General features: G+C 47.1%; 2 protein-coding genes across 5 annotated transcripts in view; one reads left to right on the top strand and one right to left on the bottom strand.

Moving 5' to 3' along the window:
• Positions 1-1,198: 1,198 nt before the first annotated feature.
• Positions 1,199-8,368, bottom strand: ecsit (ECSIT signaling integrator). 3 transcript variants are annotated; one of them, XM_070855101.1, is made up of 9 exons: positions 8,256-8,368; positions 7,971-8,076; positions 7,418-7,593; positions 5,505-5,910; positions 5,091-5,314; positions 4,288-4,345; positions 3,815-3,963; positions 2,818-2,923; positions 1,199-2,686 (listed from the first exon to the last, which is right to left on the bottom strand). In XM_070855101.1, exons 3-9 carry the CDS (start codon positions 7,544-7,546, stop codon positions 2,400-2,402), a joined length of 1,359 nt encoding a protein of 452 aa, XP_070711202.1. In that variant the 5' UTR covers positions 7,547-7,593; positions 7,971-8,076; positions 8,256-8,368; the 3' UTR covers positions 1,199-2,399. The 3 variants fall into 3 exon arrangements, with proteins under 3 accessions (XP_070711202.1, XP_070711204.1, XP_070711203.1); XM_070855103.1 differs by having other exon boundaries at positions 7,418-7,580; XM_070855102.1 differs by lacking the exon at positions 8,256-8,368 and having other exon boundaries at positions 7,971-8,078.
• A 2,884-nt stretch (positions 8,369-11,252) lies between these two features.
• eml3 (EMAP like 3) overlaps positions 11,253-15,048 on the top strand; it is a 33,524-nt gene continuing 29,728 nt past the window's right edge. For both annotated transcript variants that reach the window (XM_070854320.1, XM_070854319.1), the window contains exon 1: positions 11,253-11,386. In XM_070854320.1, the coding sequence (XP_070710421.1) occupies positions 11,362-11,386 (25 nt within the window). In that variant the 5' untranslated portion in view covers positions 11,253-11,361. The remainder of the gene's footprint in view (positions 11,387-15,048) is intronic.

Here is a 15,048-nt window from a genome sequence, read left to right as displayed (position 1 = left end):
TGAGTCCAATAGTGAGATGAAAGCAGTGCTGAGACCATCATTATCATCGTCCACATGAATATTAAAGTCACCTACTATAATTACTTTGTCTACACTGAGGACTAAATCTGATAGAAACTCTGAGAATTCAGTTAGGAACCCAGAGTACAGACCAGGAGGTCTTTCAAATGAATTATAGTTGAGTTTAGGTCTGGGCTTGATTAATAAGCTAGAGTTGAAAACGGCTGCAGCTCCACCTCCTCGTCCAGTATTAATATATTATTAATATGATGGGGGGGTGGCTTCATTAAGGCGAGCAGCCAGGTTTCAGTCAGACACAATAAATCAATATGATGGTCTGATATCAGATCATTTAGTAAAACACCTTTGGATGGCAGAGAGCTGATGTTTGAAAGTCTCCTTGACTTTGCCAGTGGTGATATTAACTTTTACATTTTTCTGTATAACTCCTCTTCTGTTAGACTTTATAGATCTAAATGATTTGAATGGTCGGGGGACGGACACAGTCTCTATAGGATGTTGGGGGGGTGACTGTTCTAATGGAGGAGCAGAGAAGCCTGTAAGACTGCAGCTCTGCCTCCTGGTCTCAGCTCTGGACTGTCAAGTTTTAGGACTAATAAACTCAAATCAAAGCCAGATTTCTAGAGAAGAGCTGAGATCCTTCCAAAGTGGGATGGATGCCGTCTCTTCTAATCAGACCAGGTCTTCCCCAGAAAGACTGCCAGTTATCTATGAAGCCCTCATTGTTAGCTGGACACCACCTCGACAGCCAGCGGTTGAATGATGACACACGGCTGTACATGTCATCACTGGGCAGGGGACAGTTTACCTTGTGATAAGTGGGGTTTGAGTTCTCACAGGGTAAGACGCACCCTGAATACAAGGGGGATGGATGGTCGGCCCATACTGACAAAGGTGAAGACTTCAGGTTTTTACAGTTTTCCTACTTCTCTTATTGCAATAAATTGTTCCTGCTAAAAGAAATGAGAAACACGTAACGAAGGGAAAATCTGATGAAGGGCTAGTGGAGTAGTTAAAACTAAGGGAGGACACAAGAAGCACTACAACATTACGTGCTTGTCGGATTGAGTCAACGGTATGCTCGTCTTCGCAACGCTAGATTTAAGCAAACTTGCTTAATATACATATTTGACAGATATTAGGTGGATTGGATGGACAGAAACAGGATAACATGCCATTCAAGGTTGTTATTACTTTAATAAAGTTCAACTTTGTCATCTTCCTAGAAGGGACAAGATACCAGGTTCATATCTTTGTCATTCTAGCACACAGAGAAGCACGAGAAGATGCAGGTTGTTGTCCCATCAGCTGTTCCAGAAAAGAACTAGTTTAATGGAGCAGTGGGAGGATGAGTGAAGTCTCACTGCCTGAGGAAAGAAGCTGCTCTGATGGTGAGACAGCAGCTCCTTCTGTATCTCTGTCCAGGTGAACAGGCTGTGGCTGGGGTGTCCATCTACTGAGCATCCTTCCAGAGCTCTGCAAGCTTCTTGTTGTCCTCCTGATATGAATTCTCATCATTGTTTGGAATCCAATCCAGCCAATGATGGTGGAGTCACAGCAGAGTTCTCTGTACAGTGTGAACAGGAAGGGGCTGTGCACACAGCCCTGGGGGGCTCCACTGTTCAACAATTCAGTGGAGGAGTGACTGCCAGTGTGGACTGTCAGGGGTCTGTTGGTGAGGTCCAATATCCAGGAGTGTAGTAGTCAAGGCCAGAGAGCTCTGCTTGCATCAGGTTTAAGGGGAGATTGTGTTGGATGCTGAGCTGAAATCAATCAACTGTGTTCTGATGTAGGTGCTCAACTGTAACGGTAAAAAACATTTATCTATTATCTATCAGCGCCTTTCTAGTCATTTCAACTCCTCAAAGTGCTTTTCCATCACATCCTTCACAGTCACACATCATTCAGTTGGGGTTCTTGCCCAAGGACACCTTGACATGCTGACTCATTGCTGGGGATCGAACCACCGGGACAACCCACTCTACCTCTGAGCCACAGCCGCCCCAATATAAATTGATGTGCGTGGTAAGCTAACATTGGCTGATACGAACATCATGCCCACATACCAGCTGTGCTCTAAACTGTAGGTAAAGGAATTACAATATATTATTGGGCCAATAATTACAAAGCTTGATATTTAGATTGTGACAGGATGTAACGCTAACCCCCCCCAAGTCCTATTGAGGCTGGAAATGAAGCCTGAGCAACCTTTGGCTGAGATTAACACGAGGATGCAGACATTCTTTTAAATTTATTGGACATTATTCAGGTTCCTCTTCAGGTTCTAAGTTGGTGTGCGTTCTCTACTTAAATGAAACAGTTCCTCAACGCAGCAAACGCAGCATGGACATAGTCACAGGTCACAGTGTGGCCGCTGATCACAGCTTCATCCCCTGGCTTCTCCTCGGCTCTTCCTCCGCTGTGACCTCAGGCTCTTCCTCAGGCTGTCTCTCCTCTCTCTGGGTCTCTGGCTCTGGTCTCCGGTGGTGGCCGGACTCTGTGTTTGCTGCCCCTTGCAGCTCCTTGGGCCCGGCCTCCAGGCGGAACAGAGTGGGGACCTGGCCCAGGATGGGGTTGTTGAGCTGGAGACCAGAGATCCACTGGCTGAGGGTGGCCTGGTCTCCCTGGCTGGTCATACACATGGCAAAGACTGGACCCTCATCCACTGGATACAAGACACACAAGAGCATGACATTCTCAGTATGATGCCTCCTATGCTTTTATTCTCCTCTGCACAATGACAACTGACCACTCAGCCCCGTCACCAGTCTGACTGTTTCACTCTTAATAACTTACAGTCTTCCACGCTGAAGCTCTCGTCGTCCCCCAAGTCGCGGTCCAGATCCAGGTCTAGCTGCAGGGGATAGTCCAAACACCTCTCTGGATCATAGGGCTCCTCTACCTGGGGAGGGGACACACAGTTACAGCTGTATGAGCTTCAGAGTGAGATGAGGAAACCTTTACTGGCTAACATTGGAAGGTCATCGTCCAGACTAAAGACTCTTTAAGGTGGCTACCGCTGCTCATGCTCAGCACCCAGCTCTTCACTCAGGAAGGTTCCTGATGAAGTCATCTAACTCCAAGTCTGCTGTCATAAATGCTCTCTTTGCTTTTCCTTGAGCTTTAGGAAGATCAGAGCTTCTCTTCTGGGAGGAAATTAAACGATTCCTAGATGACTCTGCCAGCTGTTTCCATCATTTCTGTTGACTTCTCCGATTATCAAGACAACTGCAGCTTCCGGCAAATTTAGTCAGCTGCAGCTCATCCACGCTGATCAAACAACGCACTGAGACGATGAGCTGCTGTCCAGCTGAGGGGCTTTCATGCATGCTGCTGTCTGTTAAGAAGAAGACGGTTTCCTTGAGTAAGGAACACCGTCCTGTATCTGGACGTCCTGGATCAGCACCTGTGATTCTGACATTTGAATCACTGAGCAGTTTGTTAGAGGAAGACTGTTGGAAACACACACACACACACACACAGGCTGGCAGGCAAGGTTGGCTTTTAAAGTAGGAAAATGAACATTTGGCAGGAGTAAAGTTACAAATCCTTTACTACAACTAAGACAGGATCTTCTCTGCCCCTCTGACCTCTCTCAGCCTGCTCCTCTCTCATGTTTCAATCAATCTTTATTCATATAGCGTCAACTCATAACAGTGTTATCTCCAGACTCCAAAGAGCAGGTCCAGACCAAACTCTTTAATTAGAGAGAGACCCAACGATTCAGGAATTCAACATGAAGGATTCAAGAATCCCCACATGAGCAGCATCAGGTATCAGAGGATTTACCCACCCTCTCGTCAGCTGGTGTGGGGTCAGCTCTGAGGATGTAGTAGTACACACACTTCTTCCTCAGCCACAGAGGGAAGGGGCCCTCTACAAACACCGGCCTGCTCGGGTTATGCTTGGCCAGCAGCTCCATCTGGCTGGGGCTCTGGATACCTGGTGTCAACACAGGACAGAAGGGAGACACAGACAATGATGCACTGATGTGACATGTTGGAGATGGACAGAATGTGGTTTCCTTGTTTAATACTGTGACTTCTCTGATTTCCTTTGCAGTCAGGCTGAAAATCATCTACTGCAACTATGTGTCAAAGACGACAGTATCTGATATACTCCTGTGAAGTTACAGCAAAATAACAATTTTTGCTATCAAACTCGAAATTCTCGAGAGATTACATGTTATATACCCTGACTTGACCAGTCTTGACATTATCCAACGTGCAGCGGGAGTCCTGTAACTTCATGCAACAGTTTCCTTACCTACTATATGTGGATGTATGATCTGTATTCCACTCTCTGTAATGTCTGTATAGGGCAGCTAAAGGGGAAAAGCAAAGAAATAGACATGAAAACAAGACAATTACATAAAAAAGAATGCAAAAACTACAGCTCCCATGAAGTTGTCTGTATTAGCTGTAGTTTTTTTGAATGCTAACATTGGATATTAAGCCTCAGAAGCACAGAATGGCCACAGAACACAGAAGTCACACTATATTTCTCAGACTAAGATGTTCAGATGGATATCAATCCCGTGTCTGCGTGTTCAATCGAACCCCTCTGAAGCTCACTGATGGGCATGTTGTGTACCGTACAGAAACACTTGTGTGCCTCGTGTCGTTTCTGTTTGTGTACACATTAAACAAATGAGTTGCAGCATATGAATCAGTGAGCTTTAGAGGTGTTGGTAGGAGTATTTTTCTACTTTGGACAGGACCAGCCAACCTGATTATCTATGCTAAGCTAGGCTAATAGCGTCATTTTACCTCCCAGAACATGGGAGTTTCTGGTCTACTGCTGCCTCAATCATTAAGGTAATTTGTGCTACTGTTTGATTTTTAAAGAATTAGTTTGGATCCAACACAATATGTGTGTAACACACAATAACACAGACTGTAGCTCCTGTGTTCAGTGAGCTAAAATCCCTGTTTTAGTGAATGTAGTCTGGTGTGTGTGCTGTTTGTGGTTAAACCAAAAGGATCTTCCAGGTCTCTCTCTGTAGGGATCCTTTCCATCATGCTGTCACACACTTAGAATAACACTCTGAGCCTGTCAGTGATAAAAACCTGGTGGACGGTGATGTCAGCGTCCAGGTCGTTAGCGATGCGAGTCAGGCTGAGGCGAGCCAGGTCCACTGGGTCATCAGGCAGCTGCTGGGGGAGCGGGAAGGGGTTTGTGTGTTTGAATTTGGGGAACCAGTACATGAGGCGCTGGTACTTCCTCATGGGGTGGCTCTTCTCTCCAAAGATCTGGACCAGCAGGACTTTGGTCTCCATGTTAGGCATGATACCTGAAACAAAATGATTTAAAGTGGCAGCAGTATGTATTATATGAGTTAAAGCCAGTATGTACACATTTCCCTTGCTTCTGGAGAGAATACAGCCACAGCCCTGCCTTTCACTGTCTGAAATAGCCTTCTCTAAGTCACAAAGCATCCCAGGCATTCGATGAGTAGCCTGGGTGCTGTACCATACACCCACCGTAGTTCTCCATCTGCTCCAGGAGCTGCACTCCACACTCCTGCTGTCGGGGGTAGTGGTTGAACATTCGCTGGATAAAGTTCCTGGGCACGAACACCTCTTTGGGAAAGACATCCAGCAGCTTGTTGTAAATGGCCAGGTCTCTCTCCACGCCGAACTCGGGCATCTTCATCAGAGCGGCGTAGATAAACTCCACGTGACCCCGCCGTCTCACGTTTCTCTTGGTGAAGACGTCCATCACTTTGTTAAACGTGGCCTTGGTCTTGGTCTCTTTGGCCACCTGCTCAAACAGGTCATCGTGGGTGACTAGAGACCCGTCCCTGATCTTGTGGTCCTCATTGGTGAACTGTGTCGGTACAGGTCGACTCTTGGAACACGCCGGGCTGCCGTGGAAAGGCCTCGACACCTACATGTGACAGTACATTCTGTATTATACAGCTCTACAGAAACAACCTGTGGCCAGTGTGGAGAACAGAGTGTCTTACTGCAAACACACAAAAACTACAAGAACATACTAATATCAACCAACACACACACACATTTTTAAGAGCATGACTTTTGTGAAAAAATGTCTACATGTCTGATGCACCCTAACCCTTGGGGGCTGCTGTATTTCTGGGGGGGGGGTTTTATGTGAAATGCACAAACTTTTTCCAATTTTCTCCCCTGGAAAGGAGTCTCAAGTCCCTTTGAAGCAATCATTTTTGTTTTCAAGGACTCTTGCAAAAGAATTGTGCACATTCCTAAATGGCGCTCTAGATGTTAGGTCATGATCAGTCTGTGACGACAATAATAATAATAATAGTAGAGAAAAAGCTTCTATTTTGGGTTACTGACCAAATGTTTTAAGCAGGTTGAAAATATAAATGTGCTGTCCATGGCACGAGAGAGATTTGAAGACTGAATGCTATGTGTGGTTCTAAATAAGCCATTTATTCAACACACATTAAAACAAAGCCATCAGCCATGGCCTAAGAATCTGACAATGTACAGTCATGGATTGCTGTGTTGTCAACAGCAAAGGAAATTAAATTAAATCAAAACTCTACAAGAAACTTAAAGAAAGTCCTGACTGGCTGCTGATTCTTACAGCCAAGTATCAGTGAGACTCAGCACTGCCCCGTCCTCCTTTTATCTCACTAAATGTGAATCATCACCAGTGAATAGATGTACTGTGACTTCTCTGTGAGAAACCCAAAGGCCAGCGGTCCAAAAGAGACTTGTGTCTGAGGAGCAGATCTCTGCTCACTAAGGCTGACGCTTTGTCTCGTCTAACCTTCGCTACTCAGTCATTACATGTTGATTCATGGGTGAACCTGTCGACAGGATGCTGAACGACAAAACCACTGTATGAGAAAATGTGTAGGTCTGAATTCATAGACTCCACCTTCAACAGTACATTCAAAATAAACTGGAACAAATAACATCTGAACAAGCCTTCTTCTATTTGGAATCTCATCTCTCATCACGTCTTTTCATATTTAAGGGGCCTGAAATTCATTATGCAACTTTACTATTAAAAAAACCATACTTTCCAAATTTCATTAACAGGCTCTTCTGGCACTTTCCTCATTTCTCTCCACATAAATGGAATATTTGAAACAAGTGTAATATTATATAGAAGAAAAGGTCAGTGTGTGTGTTCATGGTGATGAAGGACGAATGTCAGGCAGTGCAGCAGTGACGTGTTTTAACACTTTGTGACTACTGTTGAGCTCTGTGGCCGAGAGAGAGAAGAATAAAGCATTGTAATATGTGCTGCTGTGTGGGTTGAAGTGAAGACTGGGCTCGTCGTTCAGGAAAGGGCCAGATCATTCTTATATGCTATAGTACCTTTGCCAACACCTCTGGCGTCACGGCTGACCCACATCTGGAGCAGAGAGTGGATGCTATGTGTGGAGACTGAGGCTTACCTGGAGCTGGATGAGAGGGAGCGAGCTGGGCTGACTGCAGAGGGCTGACTGGAGCAGGGGGCCACACCGGGCAGACTGGCCCAGCAGTCTGACACACTGCAGCTGGAGCAGGGGGCGGGCACACTTCATGGTGGGGTCATCTTACTCACCTCAGCAAACAGAACTGCGAAGGGACACTAAACATGACACGGCCAAAATGTCAGACATACCCAGAGTCCCATTCACTTAGCTGGTGATGTTACTCCAGTGCAGCAGCCACCACCAACAGCTGAATCTTATCTGAAATATGTTGCCGACGAGTGAAACTGCTTTTGTGTAACCCGAACTGAGGAGTGGTCCTGTTTGACCCACAAACGTTATTCAGTAAACTGTTACTGCGTATCAGTATTTGCCAAGAGGTAAGAAAACATTAAACCGGCACATTTTTCTATAACATTTGGCACACAGGGGGCAAAATAACAAGCGAATTAAGATTAAAACCCCACATTCTGTAATACGTGATTTTTGAATGCATTAGACAGATGAAGCCGTATATCTCTTCCTCTGTACCCACCAGTGGTGCTGACGGTACACGAAGAAAGTAGTAGTCTCCTTCAAAAGCTCTCTGTGAACTCCTCCATGTTGAAAAGCCAGCTGAACATCCTGGTGCGACACACATTCTATTCCCCCAAACAACGGAAACATTAGCGCCCAAATAAATGTTCCTCAAACCTCTGCTGCGTACAGTAAAGACTCCTTCTAGGCTGACTTATTGAATTGTTTGTTACATTTCTCCAGAATGGACCCTGTCGTGAAGGTAATTTTGTGTTAAAAGTAACACACGTATTAAACCACACACCCGACAGTCTGCGGGTTGGGGTCGGTGATATCGAGGATGCGCCTGCACCACATAAGCCTGCCTCTTGGTGGCGACAAAGACAGAATCATGGCTGCCCTCACTGCGGTGTCCTGTTCCAAAGGGAGAACAGGAGACAGAGACAGTCACTGGGACAGGAGACAGTCACTAGAACGGGAGACAGTCACTAGAACGGGAGACAGTCACCTGGACGGGAGACAGTCACTAGAACAGGAGACAGTCACTAGAACAGGAGACAGTCACCTGGACAGGAGACAGTCACTAGAACAGGAGACAGTCACCTGGACGGGAGACAGTCACCTGGACGGGAGACAGTCACTAGAACAGGAGACAGTCACCTGGACGGGAGACAGTCACTAGAACGGGAGACAGTCACCTGGACGGGAGACAGTCACTAGAACGGGAGACAGTCACCTGGACGGGAGACAGTCACCTGGACGGGAGACAGTCACTAGAACGGGAGACAGTCACTAGAACAGGAGACAGTCACCTGGACGGGAGACAGTCACCTGGACGGGAGACAGTCACCTGGACGGGAGACAATCACTAGAACAGGAGACAGTCACCTGGACGGGAGACAGTCACTAGAACGGGAGACAGTCACCTGGACAGGAGACAGTCACCTGGACGGGAGACAGTCACTAGAACGGGAGACAGTCACCTGGACGGGAGACAGTCACCTGGACGGGAGACAATCACTAGAACAGGAGACAGTCACCTGGACAGGAGACAGTCACTAGAACAGGAGACAGTCACCTGGACAGGAGACAGTCACTAGAACAGGAGATAGTCACCTGGACGGGAGACAGTCACCTGGACAGAAGACAGTCACTAGAACAGGAGACAGTCACTAGAACAGGAGACAGTCACCTGGACGGGAGACAGTCACCTGGACGGGAGACAGTCACTAGAACAGGAGACAGTCACCTGGACGGGAGACAGTCACCTGGACGGGAGACAGTCACTAGAACAGGAGACAGTCACCTGGACGGGAGACAGTCACTAGAACAGGAGACAGTCACCTGGACGGTCACTAGTCAGGTCACTAGAACAGGAGACAGTCACCTGGACGGTCACTAGTCAGGTCACTAGAACAGGAGACAGTCACTAGAACAGGAGACAGTCACTAGAACAGGAGACAGTCACCTGGACAGGAGACAGTCACTAGAACAGGAGACAGTCACCTGGACAGGAGACAGTCACCTGGACAGGAGACAGTCACCTGGACAGGAGACAGTCACTAGAACAGGAGACAGTCACCTGGACAGGAGACAGTCACTAGAACAGGAGACAGTCACCTGGACGGGAGACAGTCACCTGGACGGGAGACAGTCACCTGGACAGGAGACAGTCACTAGAACAGGAGACAGTCACTAGAACAGGAGACAGTCACCTGGACAGGAGACAGTCACTAGAACAGGAGACAGTCACTAGAACAGGAGACAGTCACTAGAACAGGAGACAGTCACCTGGACGGGAGACAGTCACTAGAACAGGAGACAGTCACTAGAACAGGAGACAGTCACCTGGACGGGAGACAGTCACTAGAACAGGAGACAGTCACACACACACACACACACACACACACACACAGTTGGCAGCTTGCACCATGACATCATATCCCCAATCTTCACACACACACAGATATTTGGTTTGGCCCAGGGAGAGCAGTGAACCTGTCGCTGCGTGCTCTGCACCCTGTCCTTCATTTGTCATCACATTTCCATAATTCACACTCATTCCCTACAAATAACAGTGCTCACTGTGCTCTGCAGTGTGTGTGTGGTCTCACCTTCACCTTCCCTGTCAGACCAGCAGCCTGAACATGTCCTACACATGTGAAATACTAAAGCTATTCTATGGAAAGTGATGACATAGAATAAAAGTGTCTGCAAACATTCAGCATGAGTTTAATCCAGTTTGGGAGGGATTGCACAATCTGAGGGGGGGCTCAGCTCGCCTCTGACTCACTTTGAGCGTTTCCCTGTAATTTCAGAGGAAATATGCAAATTACGCGATTTTAATTTTTTCTATTATTGGAATGGTACAGAAATGACATTTACTGCACAGGTCAGTTCACAGATAGTCACATTTATTTTATTGTATCATCATTTGGTTTTTTACTTTTCATGATGACAGCTGGGAGACAGTCACCTGGACAGCAGACAGTCACCTGGACAGCAGACAGTCACCTGGACGATAGACAGTCAGTGGGACAGGAGACAGTCACTAGAACAGGAGACAGTCACTAGAACAGGAGACAGTCACTAGAACAGGAGACAGTCACTAGAACAGGAGACAGTCACCTTGAGACTTGAGACTTTCTTTATTTGATCCCCCATAGGGGGAAATTTTCTTGTTACAGCAGCAACAATATAAACAGGGAGAGTGAAAAAAACAGAGCAATAGAAAAGACAAAATAGCAAAAATAAATATAAATATAAATATATGGTTGTGATGAAATGAAATAAATATTTACACCTGAACGGGAGACAGTCACTAGAACAGGAGACAGTCACTAGAACAGGAGACAGTCACTAGAACAGCAGACAGTCACCTGGACGGCAGACAGTCACCTGGACAGCAGACAGTCACCTGGACGGCAGACAGTCACTAGAACAGCAGACAGTCACCTGGACAGCAGACAGTCAGTGGGACAGCAGACAGTCACTACAACAGCAGACAGTCACTAGAACAGCAGACAGTCACCTGGACAGCAGACAGTCAGTGGGACAGGAAGCAGTCAGAGGAGAAGACAGTGTCAAGGCAGCCATGATGAGGAACGAGACTTCCGGAGGAGTCCTTCAACTTGCGAAGCGTTTGTCGAAGTTGAAGTTGAAGTTATTTTGTCCCCACGACTTCTAGTCATTTTCACGCCATAATTCCACGTGACTCGGGAACCTTTGTGTAGTCCCTCTGACGGCCCAACCCTCCGCAGCACTTTTTACACAGTTTCCGGTGTTGTGGTGGCCCCAGCCGAACGCTTGTCAGCTCGTCGGCGGGGCTTGTGACACTCCTCTCAGCATGGAAAACACACCTCCGTCCCGCTGAAGCCCCACAGACCGTCTCACCGCCCGAACGCCCCGCCATGGACTCCTCCACCAACAGCCTGGGTGAGTACAGCCCCGCTGGTGTCCGCTGTCAGCTTTCTGCTCCCGTCGCTACAGGGACCGTTTCCCCAGAGCGCCCTCACTGCCCCACTGGCGGCTTCCTCTCCGGACACACGGCGGAGAACACGGCCCACTGCTTCTTATACCCAGGACAGAGCTCCATCTTCAGCAGAGCTCGGTGTTTGTGTGTATGTTAGACGGGTGGGGGCAGAGGACTACATCCGACCACAGGCTGCTGTCTGACGGGGGCTCTCTGTCCGCTTCTCCGTGTAGCTGCTGTCTTCGGTACTTGGAGGAAAAGTTTGCCCTGGTTTACTGGCTGTCATGTACATGATGCACATCATCTGAAAAATTAACTCATGCCCCCCGAAGTCAAGTGGAGTTTTTGCCCCCCCCCTGGTGCTGACTGTTAAACAGGAGCTGCAACAATGCTGCTTTTGTTGCACATCTGTACCCCCCCCCCCCCCCCCCCTCCTACCTTGTGTGCTGATGTTGTGTTTACTTGTCCTGTAAAATGGTGGGGCTGCACTGGGGAACAGTGAGTATCACATGGGGAGGGACGCTGAGCTGCTGGGTCATACATGTGCTCCTGCCTGCTCCTCACAGTCAGCTGACTGGCTTGTCCATGTCCTGGGTCAGATGATGAGAACAGCTCTCTGTCCAGTACGTCCATGTGTGTGATCTGCAGGCTGACAGCAGTCTGGCTGCAGTGGGGGGGGCAAACAGTTACTGTACTGATGCAGCATCACAATATGGTGGACTTGTGCAAAAGTACAAATCTAATACTGTGATGTGTGATGTGTGAGGCATGAAGTGTGTCCCACTGTCAGATCACAGCCACATGTCCCCTAATATCTCACTTTGTTAGATTTTAATAACATCTGTGAGGAAGCAGTTACTTTGACAATTTGGACAACACATTTAGTGAACCAGCATATTCGGTACTTGGTCATTTGATGGGTTTGGCCCAGGAATCAGCCGGGACGGGGTGTTTAACATGCTGTCGTTATTGGCAGAACCTGGCTGATGGCTGCACAGCCTCCCCCAGTCAGGCCTTCACAGAGAAGGGATGTTATTTCAGCTGATCGGCTTTGTCCTGCTCCAAACTATGGCTATTCTATCGGCCTTTAAGGATCCACTCTGGGTCCACCTCTGATGAATGTAGTAAGAGCGTGAGCACTGACAGGTGGCGTGGAGGGCAAAGTTCATAGTAATGAGCTGTGTGAGTTTGGGTGGGGTCAGCAGTGCCAGACGGTGTCTGTGGGTCTTTTGTTCACTCGTGGGGGTTAAAGCATTTGTCCTTGGACGTTGAGGTGGTGCTCTTTTCTTCTTCTGTGCACACATAAACGCCTGCATTTATTGCAAACAAACAGGAAGTTAAACTGCGTCGGTGCCTGTGAGCAGAGAGATTCTTCCCAGAAAAGAACTATCGTTCCGTCTGCAAACCTGCTCTTATGCAGCTGTCAGTGCTTTCACACTTGGATCAAAGACACAGAGAAGTGTTCTTTAAGCGTGCCATCATGCATATCAGCATCTGTTGATTCAACACGGTTTCGCTGATGGATAGAGCGATAGTGGAGTCGCTGCTCACAGCAGACTGATAAAAGTGAAGCCAGTGAAGGGTGGAGGAGGATCACCAGAGGACAGAGAAAAAACAAACTCGTTTTAATCAACTTAAGAACTATTCAAATAAAGATCCCAAAACATCTGTTGACTCACATCTGCTACCACTTCCTCTAAGTACAAGAGCTGCAGAGCTGAAGTGGGTTTGTGTCTGTTCTGTGGGAGTACACCAGAGCAGCAAAATAAGATTTATTTCTTCTTACTTTATAGTCCGTTTTTAGTAGTTTTGCTTTTATTGTGTTTCATCGCATCTGCAGTTCTTCTTTTTGTGATGTTTATTTTTTTTGCAGCTTCTCTGTGTCCTTTGTGCATTGCATTGTGGGACAGTCATGTCCATCAGCAGCGCACTAAAATATCAAGCGGATTCAGTGCCCATGCTGACTTCTTTAGCGTACTTTAAGCAGTGTTTTATGACCATAATTACTGCCCGCCTGACCGTCACGATTGTCTTTGTGCTCAGCGCGCTCAGCCATGAGCTCGGTGTGTGTCGTGCTGTCGTCCCCGACACTAATGACAGTCACGGCCGAGGCCACCAGAACTGTCCCTTAGCTTAGGGCTCACTGTGAGTAAGAATCACTCTTGGAACATGGTACAAGTTGTGCAGAGATCAGCAGGAAGTTGCATCAGCAGATTGCAGCTGTTTCACTGTTTTTCCCTGAATGTTGTAATAGTGCGTCTTTCAGAGGTTTCTGGAGTCTGGAGGCAGACAGTCACTGCTTTCTCTGGGTAGTATGAATGTGTTTGGACCAACGCGTGTGTGTAGAGAGCAGAGAGCTGCCACGTCTGCTCAGATTCATGCTTTTGTTATTCTTTGATCTGACGGTTCCTGATTTCAGGCCACAATTTGTACACTTTTAGACATTTTTATTGGCAATTAATACTACAGAGAGACTTGTTCATGTTCCTCAAAGGCTAGTTTTAGTATCAGTACAGAAACTAGTGCCAAACACTTGAAATGATATCTGCCCGTTGCCTCTTTATGCGAACCTCCTTTTGAATATCTTATAGAAATTAGAGAGAACAAAAACCTTGTGTGGACTCATGCTTCGCCCCCAAAGATGGATAAGTGAAGATCATGGCTCCTCACTCAGGGAGGTCATTGAGCTGCAGAGATTTATTCTCCATCGACAGTCAACAATCAAAGCTCATTGTTATGTTGTGTGTGCGCAGAACAAGCATGGTCTTGCATAGCGCTTGTGTTTGCTCCAGCCAGGTATGACACTATGTGACAGTATGTTAACCTGCTGCCAGCGCTGTGAGCTCTCCCATGTACCATCCCCTCAGGCTCTTTCACATTTCGCTGTCGAGGCTTTTATTCTCTAAGACAGCTGAGCACACAGGCTGGCTTTGAACCTATGGAAAAATCCGATTGAAGAAGCCTGACTTCTGCCACCGATGAATGTTTAGTGCAGCTGAAGTGACAGTCGATTGTTGGAGCTTTACGAATGACGGAAGTCAAAGGCTCCACTCACCGTGGGAGGATGAACCTGTTTGAAGGGCACTTGGGCGGGACATGCACCCTTTACCCCGATTAAACATGTTAATCAGGAGCTGAAAGATAGAAATTTAGCCTACAAATGTGAAAGGGATCCATGAAAGGGTAACCAACTGCTGCTTTAACGGCTAAATGAGACGTCAAACCTCTGACGTGTCCTCACAGTGTCGGATGACTGCATTCCTTTCAGACTGAGATAGCTGTGATTTGTGTATCACCATTGAACATCAGTGCAAAACATTTTCATTCCAAATCCTTACAAATGTTCTTCTACCAAACTCCATCACGGCATTTCACAGTCATTCATTCTGGTTGCATGCAGAGCTGAAACAATTAGCTCATTTATTGATTAGCAGGTTGACAGAAAATCAGTTAATATCACTTTGGGCTTTTTTTCATTCCTGCTGCTTTTCATCACCTCATGAGATTTTTGAGGGTTTTCGACAAAACCGAGCCGTTAAAAGACGTCACTTTGGCCTGTACATGTAGTGTGGTGTTGTGTGATGCCTCACTCCCCCATATGCTCTTCCTGCACTGTTCGGTCTCA

Source organism: Pempheris klunzingeri, chromosome 23 (assembly GCF_042242105.1).
Source record: "Pempheris klunzingeri isolate RE-2024b chromosome 23, fPemKlu1.hap1, whole genome shotgun sequence".
NCBI classification, from domain to species: domain Eukaryota; kingdom Metazoa; phylum Chordata; class Actinopteri; order Acropomatiformes; family Pempheridae; genus Pempheris; species Pempheris klunzingeri.
This window is presented reverse-complemented; position numbering and strand designations above follow the sequence as displayed.

Coding starts and splice junctions, on each gene's coding strand:
- ecsit (XM_070855101.1), bottom strand. CDS start 7,546: ATGAAGTGTGCCCGCCCCCTGCTCCAGCTGCAGTGTGTCAGACTGCTG. Junction 5,315..5,504: donor GGAGCAGATGGAGAACTACG/GTGGGTGTATGG, acceptor ATTTTGTTTCAG/GTATCATGCCTAACATGGAG. Junction 2,924..3,814: donor CCACACCAGCTGACGAGAGG/GTGGGTAAATCC, acceptor TCCCCTCCCCAG/GTAGAGGAGCCCTATGATCC.